Source organism: Dipteris shenzhenensis, chromosome 7, assembly GCF_047967505.1.
Source record: "Dipteris shenzhenensis isolate YYH24624 ecotype China chromosome 7, Dip_SZ_1.0, whole genome shotgun sequence".
Taxonomy (NCBI): Eukaryota; Viridiplantae; Streptophyta; class Polypodiopsida; order Gleicheniales; family Dipteridaceae; genus Dipteris; species Dipteris shenzhenensis.
Genome location: NC_141602.1, coordinates 559503 through 583154, shown reverse-complemented (window position 1 = coordinate 583154; position 23652 = coordinate 559503). Strand labels below are relative to the sequence as shown.

The window sequence follows — 23652 nt, the reverse complement described above, 5'->3', positions numbered from 1 at the left end:
CCATTGTAAAGATAGGCTGCCCATGTTGAGCTTAACTGATGTCAGCTTTTTTTTAAATGACCCCTGCTGGGTCTAGAAATAAGAGCAATGAGTATGCTAATTGAGCATTAATTTGTAACACTTTCCGTTAGTGTTCAATTTGATGTCTTGCAGTGCAAGAATGCCTATGTGCCATTCAAACTTTTTCCACCCAATTGCTTTGTGAAAATATCAGCTACTTGCTGGTTTGTAGTGCAAGAGATGAGATCTTTGTGATGCAAGTTTCTCTCTGTTGAGAGAAACGTGTGTTTAGTTCTTGCATTAAAAACATGATTTTTGGCCCAACATATACAGCTTCTGCGGCAGTGTTAACAGAGACGTTTTGTGGAATGTGTTTCGCATTTCCCAGGTTTTGTGACTATGCTTGGGGTTTTGCTTAGAAATACATAAAATATCGTATGTAATATGATTTATTATTAATATATATGTAATTTCATCTCTCTCTCTCTCTCTCTCACACACACACACACACACACACACACACACATGCACGCACGCACGTGCATATATAGTTTGAAGAACCAGAGTTATGAGAATGCGAACGTGTGCAATGCGCGTGCGCGCACACACACTTTTAAGTGAACATCTTGTTGCTTTATCTCACTCACACACACACACACACATTTTTTTTTTTGGTAAAATCCAGTGCATTGTATTTATATTGTCATAACTTTACAAAATGGGAAGTTTCCAAAATGGAGAGTATCCCAAAGATCAGAAGCATAACAAGAAAAGATCTATGCAAGAAGCTTGTATATCACCCTCATGAAAGGCATCATATAAAGATTGCCGCAATGAGGCTCTGAAAGATTCATATGACTTGTGAATCTGGCGGCCCAAGTATGCCAAATTATGCTCATCGCAGATTGTCCAAAGAGCCCAATATCTCACCCATGAGAGAAATAGTGAGTATTGAGATAAAGTCCTCCTAAATCTGCCAAATAACCAAAAAAGTTTCCCAAATCTGTGACTCGGAAAACGGAGGCGAAGATGATCTGAAATTTTTCTAAGGAGTCCCGGGGAGAGTTCTGTGGCATAAAGAAGGAATCATCAGCATATGCCTGTGCCAAAAAAGATGCAGCCCCAGGGATTTTAAGACCAGTCATCTGTCCTGTGTTTGTAAGATGATCAAGATACATCAATAGGGGATGGGTCGCAATGGCATAGAAGAGAGCACTAAGGGGGCAGCCCTGTCTGACTGATCTACCCAATGTCCATGACCGAGATAGATGACTCCCAAGAATGCAGTGAGAGGTGGAGCGAGAATAAAGCCAATAAATTGCATTTGCTATCTTGGGACCAAAGCCCAACTTTGTCATGGTTTGAGAGATAAAATCCCATTGAACAATGTCAAATGCCTTAGTGATATCTACCTGCAATATGAGCACATCTTGATTCGAGTACTTAGCATATTCAATTGCAGTCAATGCATTGGAGATTTTGTCATGGATTTGTCTTCGCGGCACAAACCCATACTGATGAGGATGAAGGCCCGCATTCAGTATCCCATGAAGCCTATACACAATCATTTTGGCAATGAGTTTGTATACTACAGGCATCAAAGTAATAGGCCTCCAATCTGACATATGATCACACATATTTTTTTTGGGCACAAGTTTGATTATGCCATGCTTCCAAAGGTGCGGCAATTGATTTTCTTGCCAGGCAACATTGATCATTTGTAAGAGAACATCTTTCAAATCATCCCAAAAAGAAATATAAAATTCCACCGTAAGACCATCCCAGCCAGGGGACTTGTATTTGCCGAGATGGGACAATGCATTATCAAGTTCTGTGTCAGTAAAAGGTCTCTCGAATGTAAGTGCATCATCCATTTCCACTATCTCAGAAACATATTGAAGAAATTCAGTCCTCGCATCAGTCATTTGATTTGATGGGGAGCCAGGGGTAGAGAACAATTTCTGGAAGGAATTCTGGCATTCATCTTGGAGATCAGAGAAAGAGTGCATCCAAGAGCCATCTAGCTTCCTTACCCTTAGACATGAGTTTTTCTTTAGAGTAGCATGCAGGCCCTGGAAGAAGGCTTTTGATGAGCAGCCCTTATCCATGAGGGGCTTCATTCTTGCTCTAATCTGCCATTTGTGCAATTTCCTCTGATCATTATCAGTCAGTTTGATCCGGGCCTGTGAGAGGGAATCGTTTTCTGATTCAGAGAGAGGCCTTGAATGTGACAATTCAGTCAATTGTTGTGCTGTCCTTTTTGCCCATTTGACCTCATTCCTCCATGTAGCCATGTGCCAGTTTCCATACTCCCTAATAACATTCTGTATACGAGAGACAAAACTGTCCCAGGCATAATTCATGTCCTCCTGGGCATGCAAAGGCAAGGGATGAACTGCAAATCTGATCATTTGCTGGAAATATTGATGTCGGAAATAAGCCGGATTAACATGCAGTAATCTGTTGGAAAGAGTCGGCAAATCATCCAGTGGCATATCAAATTGCAGATTTATCCATAATGGGGCATGATCTGACAAGCCCAAAGAGAAATCTATGAGGAGATGAAGGCTAAAATCTGCATATTGTTGTGGATAAAACAGATACCACTGTCAAGCCTTGCCCAGTATGTGGTAAATGCATTATGATGAAAAGTATATCCGGGCACTGACCCTTGTAGAAGCAGCCATAAGTCTTCAGCCTGCACAGAAAGAAGCATGTTATCCCATTTCTGTCTTTCCGATGATAGCATATGAGATCTTGAAGTGGTGTTATCTCTCGGCAGAGGGGAATTATTGAAATCTCCACAGATAAATGCATTGGATCTCCATGGATATTTGCTTAAAGAATCCCATAAAAGAGCCCTTATGGCAGAGGTCTGGGAGGCATTGACTGATGCAAACTCAAGAATGTCACCATTGACATTACATTGTATGACTATCCATCGGCCATTGCTGTCATTGAAAGCTAACTGAGGCTCCAGCTCATGTCTAACCATCATGCATACGCCTGAGTAGGTAGTGGTACCAGCATAATATATATCATAGCCGCCAAAGTGATCATGATGACCAGCCTTAGAGTGTTGATTATGCTCTTGCAAACAAACAATATCTGGCTGCATTTTATGTACATAATTTCAGAAAAGCCTCCACTTTGAGACATTGCAGAGGCTCTGTACATTGTATGTAAAGCACTTAAGTGCTTGATGCATGAAAGAGATATATACAGAAAGTATAAGTATGAAACAAGATATCAGAGAGGCAAAGCCTCTGCCTGCATGGGTTGCATGCCTTCATGATCCATGAAAGATATAGCATTCTCCCCTTCTTCAGAATCACATATGGGGATGCCCTTCTTCAAAACCCCCACCCAATTTTGAAGGACAGGAGCTGAAGTGGAAGCCTGTCCTGGTGAGGGAGAAGAAGCATCCCATTGACGAGATTGAAAGGGGCGTTGCTTCAATATAACCACCTTCTTAGGCTGTTGAAAACCATCCCGATCTGTCCCCACAGATTCCTTCATCTTCTCTTTTTCTTTTTCTTTTGCTTTTCCAGCAAGTGATTGCACTTGATTAACTGGTTTAGCATTCTTTGCTCCATTTCGATTTGCTGCCTTAGCTTGCAAATTCTCATTCTTTTCCCGTGTCTGTGGCGGCAAGGCATTAGGAGGGGGTTGATGCAGAACCATTGGGCATTCAGAGGCTAGATGCCCAAACTTGTGGCAAGAAAAGCAAGCGCCTGCAAACACACCCCATTTCAAGTCGAAAAACTTTTTCCCTAATTGCACACCCTCAACTTCCACTGCAATAGAAGGAGGGGTAGGTATGTCAGTGTCCCAGAGGATGCAGAATCTGTTACGATTTCCCATGGGGCGTGGAGGACGAATGACCTGTCCCAATGAAGCAGCCAGGCCAGGCAATTCTTCATGCATATAATCCGGGAAGTTAACAACCTCAACCCATACAGGACATGTCGTATAAGACTTTGGTAATCCTTGTTTGGGGACCAAGGCATGGCATGTACCATCTGCTTTTCATAGAAGAGGGGAGAAAGCTCAAGGAGCCTCTGCTTACACAAGGCATCTGATAAGTGCACCTCATAAAAGCCTCTAGATGCAAAATAGACACCCTCTACAAAGCATCCTCCAAGGATAGACTTGATCCATTGCGCAACATCACTGGCTGCTGGGATTCTTCCTGGAAAGAAAATTATTACCGCGGTTTGAGATAGCTTCCTGAGAGGATTCACAAGGGAGGGCAATTTCAATTTGTATGTGACCTCTGGAACTGGTTTGCCCCATTCCTGTCGTGACTGCTGAAAGTCATCCTTAAGTGTATCAAACACATATTGAGCTTCCATAGTAAGCTCATCATCTTGTGATGCAGGCTGAGAAGGACGGCGCTTGGCATCTGCGGGTCTTTCTTTTCTAGCATATGTACAGACGTCGGAACCTGAAGCCATGATTGAAATATGGCAAAGCAAGAAAGAAATAGAGTGGGAAGAAGTCCAAAACTGTACGGCAGAGGCTGTACGGAAAACCTGTACGGAAGATATTGTGCAGAAGATACTGTACGGAAGATACTGTACCAGAACTGTACGGGACAGCCAAGAGACTGTACGGAAGATACTGTACGGACGGAAATATCAGATACTGTACGGAGAAGACTGTACGGAGGTTCTGTACAGACAAAGATACTGCACGGAAATATGCACAGAAATGTACGGGAAAGGCAGGGTTAAACAGAGATGTAAAGGCTCTAAACGTACTGCGTTGTACAGAGGAATGACAGAAAACCGTACGTATGTACGGAAGACACAAGGTGAGGGAATTGTATGGGCCTGCACGTGAATCTGCACAGGGATTGCGACCCTCTCGTGGCAGTTGGTACGGCCGTTCAAAAAATCCGTACTGCGACCTTACGGGCGTACGGACAGAGGGGGAGAGGCCTGCGAGGAACCTGCGCTCACGACCTCACGCTCTCAGCTAGCACCTTCGCTCACCTTCTTACACACACCTCTCTCTCTCTCTCTCTCTCTCTCTCTCACACACACACACACACACACACGCACGCACGCACGCACGCACGCACGCACAGAGTTTGAAGAACCAGAGTTAACGTGTGCAATGCACAGAAAATTTTGAGGCTGATTGGGTCCTCCAACGGGGGGATTCAACAGCTCGCCTAAAACGGCCCAATTGGGCAGGGAATGCCCACCTCGCAAGAGACATAGCTGGTCAAGGTTTCTCGGCGGTGAAAAATCAGTATAAGGGGTGAGCCTGGTAAAAATAGCTAGCTCAAGGAGAGCCCATTCGGTCCCCCGGTAACCATGTAATAATGTTCTTATGTCTATTAATTCCAAATTAGTCATCTCTCGTATCATCACTCTCTCTCTCTCTCTCTCTCTCAATTACTTTGGGTCCTTTTCTTCATCCTTATCTTCATGATGCGACCAACACTACATGCCCGACTGAGCAGGGGGTACACCACTTTTGCTAGACTAGAGTGACAATGTTTTCATTCTCACTTCCAAGACCCTTGGACCATAACCCTTCTCTTTGACTCTTTGGTTCGACCAATAGGCATGTATGGAAGCCCTTGTTGGGGGCCCTTTGTTCTTCTTAAATCTCTTCATTGTTTCATTTAATCGTTTTCTTTTAGTACAACATTAAGAAATGCTGACTACAGTCCTTGTGGTAGTCCTTTTGGCAATAGGACCAATCATCATAATCGACACCTTCTTGTTGTCCAAACCCTCTTACAATCAATTTGGCATTTCTTTAGTTGTGAAAAATAGGTTTTCTACCAATAAAGACCTCTTCAGGTATTCGACATCCAATACCTTTGTGGGACATTATTCAAGATGTGCACTGCCACATTGCATGCATCTATTCTAGTAGCATTGTAGAGTGGTTGATAAGCTAGTTCAATGCATCGCTTTCATGGTATGGGACACAGAGATCTATTAAGCTAAGTTTGTGGTTTGGTGAATATGATCTTGGTTAAGTAGACTCAATTTGGAAAGCTGTCTTAGTGTGTCAGCTTTCAAAATCATCCTTGCCGAACCATAAGTAGGAGGTGTACCATAAAGTGCAATATGTTAAACTCACCACCATAAAGCCAACAACTCAACTCTCTTGAGTCGTAGGAAAGATCCTATGCCTAGCCCTAGCTCAGTAGACTTGCACGTTTCACACCATCCATGAGGGATGCATCAAACTAGCTTCCCAACCGCGACCATTTACTAGTAGGTAGTGGTTAGGGTGTGTCAACTCTAACTATCTTCAGAGATGGCTATTATCTAGAAGGCTTCTTACATGGAGGGGGGACAAGTGTAGTGGACTATCTGATGGGTCCCCAGCCTTTGTGTCACAAGTATATGACTTGATTGTCTCTTTTCCCTCACTCGGATCACTCCTATGTGACATTCAACATCTTGACTACTATGTGAGCCATAAGATGGGACTCTCCTACTGCTATGTTTGTCCAGATGCACTTGGACCATGCGCTTGATGCGGTCTATATGAGCCTCTTGTTTGATGAGCCACCGACCTCTCTTGGGAATGATGTAGACCTCGCCCATAGCTTAGACACTAGAGAGAAAGATCAACTCCTACACAGAGGTACATGGGCCAAGATTTATGGATTAGTACGAGAGAGAGAGAGATTAACTCCTACATAGAGGCACATGGATAGCGGGCTTTGGAATAGGCAGGGTTCTGAAGGTAGAATTCTACCCTCAATCACATCTTCGCTCTACGGGCCGTCATTGAGGAGGGGAGATTGAGATCCCATAAAGTCTATGCTTGCTTTGTAGACTTTCAGAAGGCCTTTAACACAGTGCCATGATTCCAAGACTTTAAGAGATATATGAGTCAGAGGGAGAGTACGTGCTCCTAGAGGCCTATCAGATTGGATTAAGAGCACGATCAGAGTGAAGTAAGGATGTCTCCTTTTATCGACACTCTTTGGGCTCTACATAGATGAGATCATGACCTTCATTGACCGCATGGGGAGATCATTGCTTGCTAATATGATGATATGGATACTATTATACACAGATGACATAGTCCTCATATCCTCTTCAGTTCCTAGAGGTGTTTTGCAGGGAGAGAGACTTGACGTTCAAACTTAACAAGACCAAGTTTATGATTTTCAACACTTCACAGGGAGTCCTTCATCGACACAGCTTCACTTACAAATTGGAGATCATGAACTATCTAGGACTAGTCTTAGATCTCACAATAACTCATGCAACCAGGGCATGACTTACACAATGGAGCTCTGGCCCGGCTAGAGCGATAGTGCTTTCGGGCACACTTCCAGGACTTCCCGACAAAGGGATGGTTGTTTGGTACACTAGTGAGGCCCACAACCATGTATGCAGCACCCTTTTGGGGAGTGATCCCTTGGCGACCGATTGGCAAAGGTTTGAGAGGCTACATGTGATTATGGGGTCAAGGATGATTCAGAGTAAGCCCTCAGGTAGAGTTGGCCATGACACTACTCCAGATTGATGCCATCTTTCAGACGGTGACATACCTTCACAGATTTTGTGCTTTGCCTAGCTCGAGACAATCGAGGTTGGCACTAGAGTCATCTAGAACAGCTTGGTATGCATGCACATCTAGATGGTTTGCCAATTACAGGGTATTCAGATGGACGAGCTCACCCCCTCCCAATATAGCTTGGCCATATCCTCCCTACTCCCACGAGATGAGCGCTTCAAGACGGGCGGGGGGGTTCCTCTCAAGATTCTGTTCTATCATGATTACTTTTTGAGAGTATTTGTGGAATGGAGCGACTATCCTACCTCAGTACCTAGAGAGCATACGAGTCTCATATGCACTGAGGATAGCCATGTACAGATGCGGGTCTCATCCCATCAGCTGAGGATAGAGGTTGGGAGAGCCGCATGCACACCAATAGAGCAATGGATCTGTAGACTATGGTCACCGGAGGAGCTGGAGACAGGGGAGCATTTCCTATGTACTTGCCTAGTTTGTTATGAGATCTGTGGACGTCACCATTGTCTCTTCCAGGAGGGGCATGATTTTGGCCACTCTTTTGGGTGGATTCACTGTCATGACATTGGTCTCTACTTGATTAAAATATTACAACATAAGGAGACCCTACTGAGAGAGATTAGACATCAGGGGGTGACAATACTACTGGAGACAGAGTTAGATCGAGCATGGAGACATCACGGATTTCCACGCATTTGAGTCAGCCCCAAGAGCTAGTGCAGTGGAGGAGGAGCTAGTTGATATGAGGGCAAAGTGGATCAGCGGGAAGAGATGACGTTCAGCTACAGAGCTAGAGGGACAGAGACCACACGATGTAGAAGATGACTAGAGCACACACGATGGAGGTCCAGCCGATCTCAGCTTTACTCGGAGGGGACCGCTAGAGTCTAGTTGTCACTCTTGATATGGTTCACTAGATACAGAGATCATGGTGACCATAGCCCCCAAATGACCGACAGAGGGAGATATACGATATCTTTGCATCCCACTGGAGAGCTAGGCCTAGTCCCATCTCTTGTTATCTCATGATTTTTGAGTTTCTTTGTTTTGAGTAGTAGTTTTTAGTTTCTTAGTATAGCACTCAAGAAGGGCCTTTGTGAGCCCTTTGCCTCATCCCATGGCGGCTTGTATGAGTTACTTTTTTTAGGCCCTCCAGGCCTCCCCAAGAGGTTAATACATCTTTCATTCTCTCATTTCTTCGCTTGTTCTTCTTTCATTTCGTTTTTTGTAGTTGTTGACGTTGGTGGGGACGTCATAGTATCTAGTCCTTGCTTTACTTGATGGAGTTTATGGTTCATCCTTATGGGTGACTATTATGAGATTGAAACTGCACACTGTGTTGTGTTTTAACATGATAAGTTTGGGCATGTTTCTGGATTCATTTACAAGCGCCCCCCCCCCCCCCCCCCCCCCCCCCCCCCCCCCCAACACACAGCACACGCACACCCACCCACACCCAGAGTTAGTGTCCCACCCACCCACCCACCCACAAAGTTAATGTCCTTATATCATTTCCTAATGTTGGCCCACACACAAGCACGCACGCACGCACAGAGTTAGTGTCCTTATATCATTTCCTAATGTTGGAATTTGGTACACACACACACACACAGAGTTAGTGTCCTTATATCATTTCCTAATGTTGGAATTTGGTACACACACACACACACAGAGTTAGTGTCCTTGTATCATTTCCTAATGTTGGAATTTGGTTGTCTCTCCACTATGTATGCTGGGTCCTTTGTAAGCGGGCATTTTGAATTTTGCCTAACCAGAAGGCTGCTTGCAGGTTCTCTTTAAGAATCTTCGTGTTGACATGAAAGATGTAAAGGTCACACAACTTCTTAAAGGTCGCCCTCGTGAAGTTGAGGGCAACCCTGATTTCTCCAACAAAGATGTATCCATGGCACATCAACCTCCTTCTTTTACAGTGGAAAGCAGTTCTTCCAGTGCCACTCCCATGGGTCATGTGGAGCTTCCGTCTGAGGCTTCTGTTTCGGCATCTCATGCTGCGATTTCTTCTAGTACATTATCTCAGGTATTTTTCACACTTTTATGTATGCAAGGACTAATGGTCAGCTCTTGGGAGGCATCACAATGATGAAATTTGTGAATTCCTTCTACTCTGTTATGCAGGGGCAGCTTGTGACGTCTCACATCTCAGCAAGCGGTGCGCTGCCAGAGGATGAGAAAGTAGCTGCTCTGGCTTTATCAGAGCGCTTGCCAAGTGCACAGGGTCTACCTCAAACTGCAGGCTCACCGTCACCTTATTCTGGAAATCAGGTGTGTGAGGAGGCAAGACTTAAGCACTGCTACAAGGAAAATGTATTTCAATATCAATTGTAACTCTACAATGTATAATTCTTTATACCAAACACAGTCCTTTTGGTAAAGCGAGATGGGCATTGAATAATGAAAGGAGAAAGTAGAGCTATATTATATTCCATGGATATGTAGAATCTGAAGATATCTTGGAATGTTGTGATTTTTGTATGCAGCTATCCATGGCACTTCCAAACTTGTCCCCATATGTTGTCATGAACCCAAAGTTAGCAGCGCTAGGGCAGCAGCTACAGTTGGCAAGGTGCTTGCTATAACCTTTCTTGTCAGCTATTTATTAATTGTCAAGGTGTCCTAATCCTTGATGGTTTTAACATTGTGATAGGATTGTTCCCTCGGCTATGGAGCGGGCCATACGAGAGATCATATCACCGGTTGTTGATCGAAGTGTGACAATTGCTTGTATGACCACAAGAGAGCTTGTAACAAAGGTATGACAATTGCTTGTATGACCACAAGAGAGCTTGAAGCAAAGGTATTGTGGGAAGAATGTGTATGTTGGTAGAGAATTGTGGGATATAAAGTGACAATCTAAACAGTAATAGCGTTTCACATAAGCATCTGGGAATGGCATCTTGGTCAGGTCTGCTTGGTCCATTTGTTTCTTTTGGTACTGATAGTATTTGTGTGTGACTCGTCACACGAATTGGAAGATGGTACATTCTCAGTTTTGGGCAATGTGATTTAGGATTATGCAATGGAGGCTGATGATAGTCGCACTCGGCACTCAGCAAATTTAATGGTTGCTAGCTTGGCGGGGAGCTTAGCCCATGTCACATGTAAGGTATGGCTTGCAAAACATGTGCCTGGTGGGTATCATGTTTCTTTTGAATGCATAATCATGGTAGGAACATAATGTACTTTGCAAGTTGTTATAAATTCCAGGCTTACTTGCTATTGGTCTGTAGGAACCTTTGCGGCTTGCGATGGCCAATCATTTACGAAATCTGCTGCAAACTTTGAACATTACTGGAGAAGTTCTTGAACAAGCAGTTCTTCTTGTCACTAATGACAATCTTGATCTGGGATGTGCGGTTATAGAAAAGGCTGCAACAGAGAAGGTTTGCCTGTTACTCATGGCATTTGCCTGGTATTTATGTTTTGGGAAGAGTAGGAGAAATGGATACAATACTTTATTGATTATCTATTAATTGAAACTTATAAATGCAGCATGTGCTTTAAATTACATAGTCTCCTCATGGAAATAATGCTTTTTCAAAGTTTTCAATCAGCGGCTAAACCACTTTATGCTTGAAACCATCAAAGAGGTTTCATTTGACAATGTGTTGTTAAATATGCAGTTCTTTTGTTGTGGAGAGTGCGCCAGGGAAGAATATTCAGGGTATTTCAAAGTTCTAAAATTGTATTTTGGCTTTATCACAGGCTCTTCGAGAGTTGGAGGATGTCATTGGAGCTGCATTGGCACATCGTAGGAAACAAAGAGAAGCTGTTGGTGTTGGGTATTATGATGCATCTATGTATTCTCAAGGAAATTTGGCTCGCCTTCCCGAGGCCCTTCGGCCAAAGCCAGGGCGACTTTCTAATGCACAGCAACGAGTTTATGAGGTCAGATTCAGCATTCTTTTGTGTTCCTTATTTGCCAAGACTGAAGATTCATTGTGTCATTCTTTTTTCCAAGATATTATGTTGTGGATTCTTTAAACAGTATTATTGTCTGTAAATGAGGACAAAGTCGCCTATTATAAGCATGTTGAGATTTAAACTTATTTGCTTGTTTTAAGTTCTCCGCTGATGGATGCTGTAAATAATTTCACCTCTTGGCATTAATCCTTATCTCTGCCACATTTGTATTGATGGATTTGAATATTTGGTAGGTCTCCTCAATTTAGGGGCACCACTTGCAACCCCTAAAGCGTACTCAAAAAATGTTTTGGCTTGCTTTATTGTACATACAAGCTAACACTCCCTCCCTCTGTCCATGAAGCTCAAATTTTCAAAATTATGAAGCGGAGGTTCATACCCAGTGCCCACCAAGTTTGAAGTTGAAAATTTGGAGAAACCATGCATGGAAATTCGGATTGTCAAATTGATGTAGTAGCAGTTAATAGTTTGTATCTGCCTATTGTCTGCATGAATCAGGCTTGGAGATGCATTGTGGATAATTAACATAACTTGAAGAATTTCTCATAATCAAGCATCAAGTTGAGCATTATGTGCACATGCCAGCCTTTATGGCTTTATGCTTTGGCAAATGTAATGTGCAAGACTCGTATTTTAACGTTGAAGTAGATCATGTTTGTCTTTCCCATTTAGCATATTTTCTCATAGTATCTGCAGAATCTTGCATTTTATGACTGAATGGACAGATATCAGAACAATAATCAATTCTGATTGTCCATGGAAAATCAAAAGACAGATGCTTTGAGGGTATAGATTGGTTGTAAAAACTTAAGATTCGGCAAAAAATTCTAGGTGAAGCCATTTTTCCTCATATGCCTCAAGCATTTATTGAAAGATCAAGATGAAAGTGTTGTATGGAAGATTTGAGTAAAAGATGCAGACAAACAAAGGAGTGTAAGCTGTAAATGTGTGTTACTGCATCGCATACTTGGAAAATCTTTCCATTGCATTTATACATCAAAGAAAAGCTGAAATTGTGAGAGATGACTGGGTTTTCTTAACGGAACTTTTGAATGATATCAACTGGTAGTCAGGATAGAGAATCAGGGGTTTTCAAGAACTTTCAATGAAATCATTTGTCAATCAGAATAGAGAAGCACAGGGGTACTGGGAACCTTCAAAGGTTTATAAAGCCTTTATTTATTCATCACAGAAAGTCTGACATCGTGAGAAATGGTTGGGTTTTTTCAAGGGAACGTTGAATGAAGTCAATTGTTAGTCATGATAAGAATTAGGTCTTTTCAAGGACTTTGAATGAAGTCATGTGTCAGTCAGGATAGAGAAGCACAGCTGTAACTGGAACTTAAAAGACGTTTATAGAGCCCTTTCTCAATAGAGGGAGCTTTGAGGCATGCTGGTGCATGTAGCTGCTAGAAGGTCCTGTTTATTGGTCCAATATTTGGCTGTTGATCCCTTGCATGATTCGTTTTTTATATAGCTTGGAGATCACAAAATATGTTTTGATGAATGTGACTTTGACTAGTGCTTTCATTTTCGTATTGCTAAAGAAACTTCCTGTTTGATAAGTAGTCATGGAATTCAATGTTTTTTTCCTTCAGGATTTTGCTCGTCTGCCTTGGCAAAATCAGCCTAGTCAAACGCCGCCTGTTGCACCGTCTGGCTCTGCTGTCTCTTCAGCTACTCCAGTTGCATCTGGGTTGAGTCGTGCAGGCTACACCTCATCTGCGCAAGCCACGGGTTCATACGTTGGAATTGCAGGTGCTCAATCAAATATGGGAATGGGGATCATGAATCAGGCTCTGGAGTCTAGTTCAGAGGACATTGATCATCGCATCCCCTCACCATTGAGGTCTGTTTTATTTCTAACTTACATGTTGTTACAGCTATTTCTTGTTTTAACAAAATTGTAAAGAGCACTGCACCTTGCAGCCATTCATCTTCAGGCTCGGTGCTAGTTCCGGATACTGGAGCTCGTCAGGTTTTAGACAATGCATCCTCACTGAGTAATTTTACAACTACTGGAATGTTCATGGAATCCACTACTTCGGAAACCTTATCCAGCTCAAAGGTAGTTTAATTACAAGTCTGTAGAGAAATATTCCTACTTTTTGCAAGCTCTACTAATCATGCATCTGGAATACCTTGAAGGACACTCCTCCCCTGGTATCCACATCGGTTTCTCCTCCATTGCCTATGGACCAACTGAATATCACTGGTGTTGAGCCATCTGTGAGCACTGGTGAAGCCATGGAGAAGTTTCAGCTGATTGCGCAAAAGGTATCTTGTTTTACTTCGAATAGCTATTGTTCCTAACATATATATTTTTTGAAGTAGGCTAAGATCTTTTCTATGACTGCAGCTGGATATTGCTATATCTAAAGCTTTATCCATGGGCCATTCATCACCATCCCAAGATCAAGAAATTCAGGTTTGTACAACATGGACTTTTGTTTTTGGTTCATGATTAGCGATATTGTACTTGTCACTGGTTCATGTTTTGTTTTTGTTCAATGCTATGGGTTAATGTCTTCTTTGAGTTTTTGTGAGCTCAATTCTGATACTGTTGACAGGCCTTGGTTTTGGAAATTCCTGAGATGATCTCCCAGTGTATCAGTAAAGAAGAAGCATCTTTGGCTTTTGCCCAGAAAGTAAGGTTATTTCTGTGGTAGTTCTGTAGTTTCTTTATACTTTCCCTCTGATGTGCATTTGTTTCTCTCTCTCTCTCTCACACACACACACACACGCACACACACACACACGCACGCACGCACACAGAGACAGACAGACAGACACACACGCACACACGCACGCACGCACACAGAGACAGACAGACAGACACACACACACACACATCTGCCTGTTTCTCTGAAAGGTTCTCAGATCTAACTCTTCTTTTCTGAGTGCATATTAGCTATCTTGTCCTGTTAAGGCCATCCTCTCTTTATGCTACCACATTGTATTTCTTGTAAGGGGCATGTTCTCTTTATGCTACCATGTAGTATTTTATGAAAATTCTGTCAATATTGTATAGAGAATTCTATGAGTGCAAAAAATTGCTAAGACACACTTGTGCTATCCAGGCATTAGTTCTAGCCCATAAACTGCTTATTCGTGTCTCTGTTTTGTACTGTAACATGCATCTCAAAAGTGCTCTTTTGTAAGTAATTCATCCCTACCCTCCTGTCAATACAGGATGCCTTACAAACACTTCAATTACTTTCTTTTTGTGTGTGTGTGTGCGCGCGTGTCATATAATGAAATCTTCTGATACTTGTAACTGGAGATCCCAGCTTTTGATTCTTGCAATATAATCTTCAGTGGATTTCACCCCAGAAAAAAGTGTGCGCGTGTGTGTGGGCATCATCTGTTGTGGCCAGGCCTCTTGCTTCCTCCTGATCAAGTGGTGCGTCATTTGAAGCTGGACTATTGGAAATTGTCTACATGGCCGCTGCATGTTCGCCTTTGAATTGTGCAGTCTATCCTTGTGGCATATGTGCAATTTGCGCTTCGCCTTCTTAAATACAATTATGTCTTCACCCAGGATGCATGGGGGTTTGAACATTCAACCATGGTCTGTTATGCTTTCTTGTCTGGTTGGCTATCTTTGCACAAATGCTTCTGGTCATTGGATTCTAGCTGTTTCTGATGTTATTTTTGGGCACATCCGTGGGCGTATTCCTGGCTGCCCTTTTCTTCTCGCCTGATACATGATGGGAGTATCTTTTGGTCGAATGCGCTGGTTGGGTCCTCCACATCCAAGCAATAACCTCCATTTGCAGAGTAGTAATTGGAGTAGGGTGTGATCCTCCGTTGGCTCATCTTCAGCCCAGAGTGCATATTTCCTGCATCGTTTGGGTGTTTCTATAGTAGGATGTGGTGAATGATCGGGGTGCACTCTTTCTTTCCCGTAGGCCAGGAGACAGTACTGTTTGGGTATGCATCATAGATCTATTTGGTGCAGCAATCATGAAGATCCATCCTCAAAAGACATTTAGCACAGTCTCGAAGGATGTGAACAAGTAGGGCATGCCAAGAAGAAATCAATACGCCAAGCAGCCCATTGATAATGCCCCTACCAAAAAGTTGTTTCACCCTTTGGGTGTGTTGCCCACATGGCATCCAATCAGATGCCCATGTGGCAACCCTAACCCTAGGTCCACCTCCCCGATGCTCTCCTCATTTTGAGGCTTACAAATGGGGAGGTGACCACTGTATTTCCAACACTTAGATCCTAAGTTCTGTAGTTTCTTTATACTTTCCCACATGTGTCTGATGTGCATGTGTTTGATCTATATACGGGGGCACACGCACGCGTGCGCACAAAGAGAGAGAGGGAGAAGAAAGATGCCTGCGGAAGGCCTTGCGGGCCTATGGTTTTTGGTTCACGCAACCACTAACCGTACAGCAGATTTCGGATTATTATTGGGTATATTAGGTACGTATTGGATTCGAGATCTGCGAATCATGTGATTGATCTAGCGACTTGATTGATAGCAACATCTCTTTCTTGTCTTCTAATTCTTTTCCTTCTGCGTTTATCTCTAAAGGTTCTTAGAGCTAGATAAGTTATTGTAATATGTATCACCTTGCCCATTCAGCAAGAGGGAGTGTCATGACAGGAAAAATTACTAATCTGTGATTAGTAGACATTAAAACATTATTATATATTATACGCTACAACCCAAGTGCGGGGATGGGCGGCTCTGGGTCATGATTCTCATTTTTGCAAATGACAACTCCTCACTTGTTTAAAAGCCAATACTTTTCCCTGTGCTACATCCTTGTTTGCCAATGACTCCATTTGTAATATATCTCCCAAACTCTTTTTTTCCCCTCTTTTTTGAGTGCAGATTAGCTATCTTATCTTGTTTAGGCCATTCTCTCTTTATGCTACCATATTGTATTTCTTGTGAGGGCCATGTTTAAAATATGCTACCTGATTATATTTATAAAAATATCCATCAATACTACATGGAGAATTCTATGACTGTAAAGATTGTGGTGTCCAATGAACGGTTGCTTTGGTCAAATAAATTTTTATCGGCAAAAGATGTGAACAAATGTCATCGTTATGTTCTTGAATGTTAGTATTGCAAACTCAATAAAGCGGAACACTAAAGACAAGGCCTGCTGCATCCATTGGAAATCCTGGGTGGCGTAGCTTTCCCCAGCTTTCATAGCGCCTACGGGGGTCACATCATCATTACGGTATTTCATTTCATTCTCATTGGTCCAATGGAGCATTTCATGATTTATTCATCCAAATGCCTTTGGCCCTAACAGTCCCCCTCCCGTGTTGCCGAGTATCTTTTACTGGAAGTCACTTTGTCGGCTACACGAGCAATGTAACCCTCATGGCTCTCTCCGACTGGGTAACCACCTTTATGTGATGTGTCCCAAGGACACTTCATTTTCCGCACGCGTTCTTACCGAACCTTCATTCGTGTGGTCAACTCCGTGGGGTTCACCTCACCTCCAAAACACCTTTATTCTTGAAGATTGCTTGTAACGTGATTGGATCTACTACTTGTAGGGAAGGCCCCATTCATTGCTGGTGAATACGGATCCCTTGTATAGTAACATAATGAAAAGAATGGTGAAAAGAACCAACTGCTTGCGGTGGTGTCTCCGTATTGACTTTCGGCAGCGGTTAGTGGCTCATTCGTTCTTTCAGCGCGTTGACCACAAATTCCCACGCGCTGACAGCGAATTCCCATGCATTGACAACGAATCTACGATTTTCATCGATTAGCAGATTATCAGTGAACCACCATGTCAATTATGTCCTTAGCACTTAGCCTTGGTGGCTAGCGGTGAGTGCTGGACACATGTTGGCTTATAAGAAATGGGAAAGTATTTCCCTGGATTTTATTGTTGGATTGTTACGAACTAAACTTGGACATGATGCCATATGGGTGGTTGTAGATAGACTTACAAGTAGATATGGGCAGCCAACTATAATTTTGAAAGAGTTGGCACGCTTTCTCTCCAAAAAGAAATGATGGAATATACGTTTGGATTACATAGCACTTTGCACTTATTGCACAACAACTCTTTCATGTGGCGAGAGAGTTGGCACGCTTCCTCTCCAAAAGTTTTAAGGCCAAGGAACATGCCGTTCCTTGGGTATATTCCACCTTGGGAGGTAGGTCATAGCACATTGCTTTCAGGACATGGCACATTGCATTCCGCACATAGCACATGGCACTTATTGCATAACCACACATTCGTGGTTATGCAATAAGTGCTTGGGAGGTAGGTCATAGCACATTGCTTTCAGGACATGGTACATTGCATTCCGCACATAGCACATGGCACTTATTGCATAACTACACATTCGTGGGGGAGAGTTGGCACGCTTCCTCTCCAAAAATTATAAGACGAAGGAAAGTGCCCTTCCTTGGATATATTGCACATTACATTTAGCAGCTTGCACACATTTCACATTGCACTGTCTGCACACATCGCTTGCGAGAGCGCCGTAGGTTGGAGTAGTAGGTTCCCTTGGAGGTGATATCCCACTTTTGGTCACGTCCGTGGATGGACCTCAGGCCTTAGAATATCTCTTACTCCTGGATTGTGGCCTACGGAGTCCTGTCCATTGGCTTGTGGTGTGAGCAGATGTAGGTGGATGGTAGATGCCTTCAGTGCACAGAAAGAGTTTTGGAGATGATTCCACATTGCCTTGGGGCTGTGGGCAATGCAGAGGATATAAACGGGAGCCCTCCTGATTGTGGCCACATGCAGAGGATGCAGCGAGACTTCACTTGGGGGATGAGTTTGTGTGGTTGACAGAGGGAGGACACGCCTTCTCCATTGACCCAGCCTCTCTAGCTTACAAGATTTTGGGGTCAGTGTGCTCTCAGGATAGAGGCATACGATGCAGCTCCTCCTGCTCGTCTACGTCCTTGGAGGACAATGTTTGGGAGACGGTGTCCAGCATCCCTGCTTGGAACATCTGGGTTGCCCGTTGCAGCTTTGTGATGGGTGGACATCAGGCTCCCCTGGTAGGCATCCTGATTGCCATGTGGTAGGATATCATTTGCACCTTGCGCGCCATATGGGAGCGTGGGACTCTAGGTTCTAGAGTGACCATCGAAGGGAGCATTTCTGCAAGGGCTTGGCCTGTAGGTATGTTTTATATCATCACTCCAAGAGCTATTTGCTGGTTGTATTTATCTCCTCCCTGGCTGATAGCTTCTGTTCGAGAAAATCACTAGGCAATGAGTTGGGTTCTTAGGAGACAGGCTGGTTTTTCTAACAGCCAGTGTGTCCTTTATTTTCTTCCATGATCAGTACCCTGTGGACTGCTTATTTGTATGGTTGATTCTCAAGTTTTAATAGAAGGTTTTTTGAGCACTCGTGGGTGTGCTATTTCAGATTTGGGTTGTGCTTTTTCAGTTTGGGATTGCACTTCAGATTGCAGCACAGTGCAATGATTGGTTTATGCCATTTTTGTAGTGATTGCATTGTGCAGTCAGTGGCATTTCAGAGCAGCCAGTCATACTTTGCATTTGCAGCAAGCATTAGTTTGGGATTTGCGGACACATTTGCAGCCAGTTGCACTTTTGGGACTTGCAGTTCTTGACTATGCATTTTCATTAAATAGCACTTTGCGCTTATACCACATGTTGAGAAAGAAGATAGAATTGCATATAGTTTGTACATGGATTAGGGCAATAAGCACAACAGTCGAAAGCATAAGCAACAAAAATCAAATTTTGACAAATTATATTGTGTCTAGAATCGACGAGGCGATTGGAGCATTTCTTGAAAGCAAGACGATGAATGGGTGGAGAAGGTGCCTGAATGAAGCAGTAATGGAAGAAGTGCAATATGGAGGCGGCCTGGCCGGGTTGGGAATAGAAGGCATATTGCCTGAGCTTGAGGACAATAGGTTGCAAGGAGGGGAAAGAGGGCGAGTAGAAGCCAGCAGAGAAGTGAAGAGAGAAGGAAAGGAGGTTAAGAAGATGACAGAGAGGAAGAGATTGCGGCAAAGAGGAGAGTCCATGTTGAAGGAGGGCAATGGTGACGAAAGGTGGTGTAAACAAAAGAAGACGACCGCGACGACGAAGGAGATGGCAAAGGTAGGCTGTACATAAATTAAGGGTTCGTTTCACTTATTCTATTGAGTGACTTATAAAAAGGATCATGACACATGGCTGAACAAGAGGGCAGCTTTTCATTTTAGTCCACTATGCTGCTCGCCTAAAGATGGATGGCTAGGATTTATCCCACAATTGGCTCATATGTTTGTGGAGAGATATCATCAAGTCTTTATGGGTCTCTGGGTGAGATCATCATTGATCATGATCCTAAATTTACGGGTCATTTCTAGTGAGAAATGTTCAAAAAATTGAACTTAGCATGAGTTGGTTCGAACATCCTGAATGGATGGACATTCGGAGTGAGCGAGTCAGATCCTTGAGGATATGCTTCGTGCATATGTCTCTTGGAAGCATGTGACTTGGTGGGGAGCTCCTGATCCCCCCCCAAAGTTTGGGATGCATGGAGTTGAAGGAGATCTAACCGTATGATACGGTTAATCTCATCTCGCGGGATCGACTCAGGGGGTGTGTCCATGCTGTATTGAAAGGGGGGAAGCTTGTCCCTTTGAATATTGTGCATGGCAAACCATGTGGATATACGTGCATACCATGTGTGTGCTCCGCTCTTTGCTAGTCGTTTGGATGACTCTAGGGCCAGCCTCGATAGTCTCCATCGATGTAAGTCCCAGACTCTATGGATGAATGCCACTGTCTGAAAGATGGCATCAACTTGTAGAGGTGTCATGGCGAACTTTGCCTGTACTATCTCATGTGGAACCGAGGGCTTACTCCGAACCATCCTGGACCCCATAGTCACTTGTAGTTGCTCAAATTTCCTCCAATCTATCAAAAAGCCAGCCCTTCGTCGGTTGGTCCTGGAAGTGTGCCTAGAAGCAACGTCTCTCCATCCGACTGAAATCACTCCGCCCCTGTGTGATTCGTGTCTAGACTGTATGGGTCATTGTGAAAATGGGTCTTGTGAAGACTACTCCCAAATATGTGCAAGATTGCACTATCTCCACTAGCTCACAATGGTAAGTGAAGTTGACTCGACGGAGTGGTGATTTTTTGAGATTTAATAGCTAGCAATTGCACGTGAGGTGTTGAAAACCATAACCTTGGTTTTCCCAAGGTTGATTGTCAGGTCTCTCTCTCTCTCTCTCTCTGCAGAACACCACTAGGGCCTCCAACCCCTCCGCTAATGATGAGATAAGGACTATGTCATCAACGTATAGAGTATGGTCAATCATGAGGGTGCATTAATTCCTAGTATCCATAGGGTCTCGGGCTTTGTGTATCGGCACAATAGTGGTGGTGCTCCACACAGGTGGGAAGCCGTGGCATACAGCCTGCTTGAACATTTGTGCTAGGACCGGAGCTGAGACCTCCTTCCCATGTGCAGCAAGTAAATGCTCCGAATTGAAGAAGTTGATCACCACGCAGCACTTGGAGGCAGACAGATGGTCAGTTGTAGGGCTGGAAGCAGCAGGTAGGAAAGCTACCAAGAGCACCTAGGAATGAAGGCTGGCTATGGAGAGGAAAAACAGGGTGAAAACTAGGCTATGGAGGGCGGCTGTGCAGAAAAGAAGAGGCGAGGTGAACCAACAGAAAGGAGTAGATTTAGGTTTCGAATTAGCGTTAGGGTTAGGTCTAGGATGACGTGGCAGCTATGGCTATGGCAAGGCTAAGTGGCTCTGATACCATGTTGGAAACATGGTGAAGAGAAATAGAGAGATAAGGTTAGGGTGTGAGGAAATGATGCTCAAATGTAGACATGACAAAGGCGCTCATTCATTCATCAAGTGTAACAAGACAAGTGAAGTACAAGCCTTATATAGGCTACTCACACACAATGACACATGGCACTCACACAAGACCCACACACATACACTAGTACTAGATCACCTAGTACTACACACTCTTTGACTATGATATCTCCAACAAGAGAGAGAGAGAGAGAGAGAGAGAGAGAGAGAGAGAGAGATGTGTATTAATGTCTTTGGGATGTCTCGGATGTCTTCCGGGCCTATGAGACAAAGTACAAAAAAAAGTAACTCAGACAAGCCACTGTGGGCTGAGGCAAAGGGCTCGTGAGACGGCCATTGATACATGTTATGCTAATAAGCTCGAAAATCAAAAACTGAAAATTGGTTCTCAAAAAAATTAACCAGTTGCCATGGTGTGTGTTTGTTGAGTTGTTTCTTGTTGTGGTGGGAGGTGTGGCCTCCGCGAGCAATGGGCCATATAAAAAATGCCACCTTGGCGTGGGTGGTCCTCTCTGAGATAGGCTGGACCTCCATCGTGCGTGCTCTAGTCACTCTTTGCATCGTGCATGGTTTGTGTCTTTTTCTCCGTTGCTCCGTGTTGTCTCTCCCGTTCATTCCCCCTGCTCTCATGCTAGCTATATTCACTCCTCTACTCCACACTGTCTTGGGGTTGACTCAAATGTGTAGAAATCTGTGACATGTCACAATGCTCGATCTATCACTGGCCTTGTCACTTGCTGCTATTTGGTCTATCTCAGTAAGGTCTCTTGGTGTTGCTGTATCTCAATCAGATAAGCCCCTCCTAAAAGAGGCAGTGGTATTGTCCATGGATCTTATAATAACCTGGGCAAGTTCTTAGGAAACGCTCGTCTATCTTTACCTCCTCTGTTGTGCATAACCTGCAGATCTGCTTCTCTCTAGGTGTGCTTGCGGCTGTCCTTGCCTCAGCTGGTGGGACGAGACCCGCATCTGCCCAATATCTATCTCCAATGCCTCCAGATACTGGGGTCTGATGATCACTCCATCCTTTGATACGAGAGAGAGAGAGAGAGAGAGAGAGAGAGAGAGAGTGTTTATTAAAGTCTTCGGAAGACAGATGGGTCTATGAGACTGTACAATCAAGGTGTGAGGGTGGAGCTAGTAAAACAGCATCCACACCAATGCATAATGTAAAAATAATGCAGAATGATAGTTCTAAGTATTAAGTACAACATAGTCATGTCGGTGATCGAACTAAATCAGTCACATTATCATCATCATCCTCATTAGGACATCATAGGTGAATGAGGCACTAGAGGTAGGAAGTTGTCGATAGAGTGTTGTCGGCCACTGGAGGGTGCAGTCCTGTGACGTCTCCTGGTCATAGCTCTATGTCTAACAAGGGCTACAGTAACCCCCGTCGGACGGGCTTCGATGGTGAACATGGAGGCGATATCCCCGAATGTAATATGTGCGTCTACCCTCTGTCTGAGTTGTTGAGTCACTGGCTCTGAGTCCTGATCATGTCGAGGTCTCGTCTAAGGGGGGTCCAGGAAATCTGGCTGAAAGAACTCTGTGATAGAGCTCTGGGAGGGGTCTGCTAAGGAAGAAGTCTGCTCATGTCTCTGTGATCGAAGTATCCTATCGCAGTGCCTAACTACCTCGTGAATGAAGCCTGCCAAGCATCTCTGATCTGGATAGGAGAGGAATCGGGAAAGGGCCCCATAACTATTTGTGAAGAGACAGTATAATCGCCCACGGATCTCAAAATAGATGGGACACCTGAAGATGAAGTGCTCCTCTGTCTCAACCTCCTGCATATCGCATAATGTGCATAAGCGCCTCTCCCTAGGTAGACGCTCTATCCTGCCGCTCTCTATACGAAGTCTATGTGAAGAGACCCGGAACTGCCCAATAGAGATCCTCAATGAGTGGGGTAAGTGGATCCGCGTGTACCTTGGTGGATCTATGAAACCCTCATTTGTGATATGTAAGCAGAGAGAGAGAGAAGAAGAAGAAGAAGAATATATTATCGTCCTCTGAAGACCAAAAATTGGCCTATGGGACCTGAAACAATACAAAACCTTACATACATAAAGACTCCTCCCTCAAAGGGGAGGGTAATAAGAGAAACTACCTTTATGTCTAGGTGAGTTTCTGTGCTTGAAAAGCTTAGATACAAATGTTCCTAAAGCTGAGGGTGACGCCTTGTGTAGCAAATCAGCCAGTCTGTTATGTCCCTCAAGAAGAGAGCTGAACTTTTTCCTAATGTGTGCATAGTAAGGGCATATCATTGCCATGTGTTCTTCTGTTTCTGGCATACCCTGGTCACATAATTGGCATATTCTGCTCTCTTTTGGCATGTCTTTCCATCCTCCTATTTCAATTTGCAGCTG

General features: G+C 43.8%; 1 protein-coding gene across 4 annotated transcripts in view; it reads left to right on the top strand.

Moving 5' to 3' along the window:
- The window catches only part of LOC147899782 (transcription regulator), a 74007-nt gene that overhangs the window by 26760 nt on the left and 23595 nt on the right, over positions 1–23652 (top strand). For all 4 annotated transcript variants that reach the window (XM_087376816.1, XM_087376815.1, XM_087376817.1 and 1 more), the window contains 12 exons: positions 9311–9559; positions 9658–9804; positions 10020–10105; positions 10187–10292; positions 10550–10645; positions 10770–10922; positions 11245–11427; positions 13062–13312; positions 13393–13531; positions 13612–13740; positions 13823–13891; positions 14034–14111. In XM_087376816.1, coding sequence (XP_087232942.1) covers positions 9311–9559; positions 9658–9804; positions 10020–10105; positions 10187–10292; positions 10550–10645; positions 10770–10922; positions 11245–11427; positions 13062–13312; positions 13393–13531; positions 13612–13740; positions 13823–13891; positions 14034–14111 — 1686 coding nt within the window. The remainder of the gene's footprint in view (positions 1–9310; positions 9560–9657; positions 9805–10019; positions 10106–10186; positions 10293–10549; positions 10646–10769; positions 10923–11244; positions 11428–13061; positions 13313–13392; positions 13532–13611; positions 13741–13822; positions 13892–14033; positions 14112–23652) is intronic.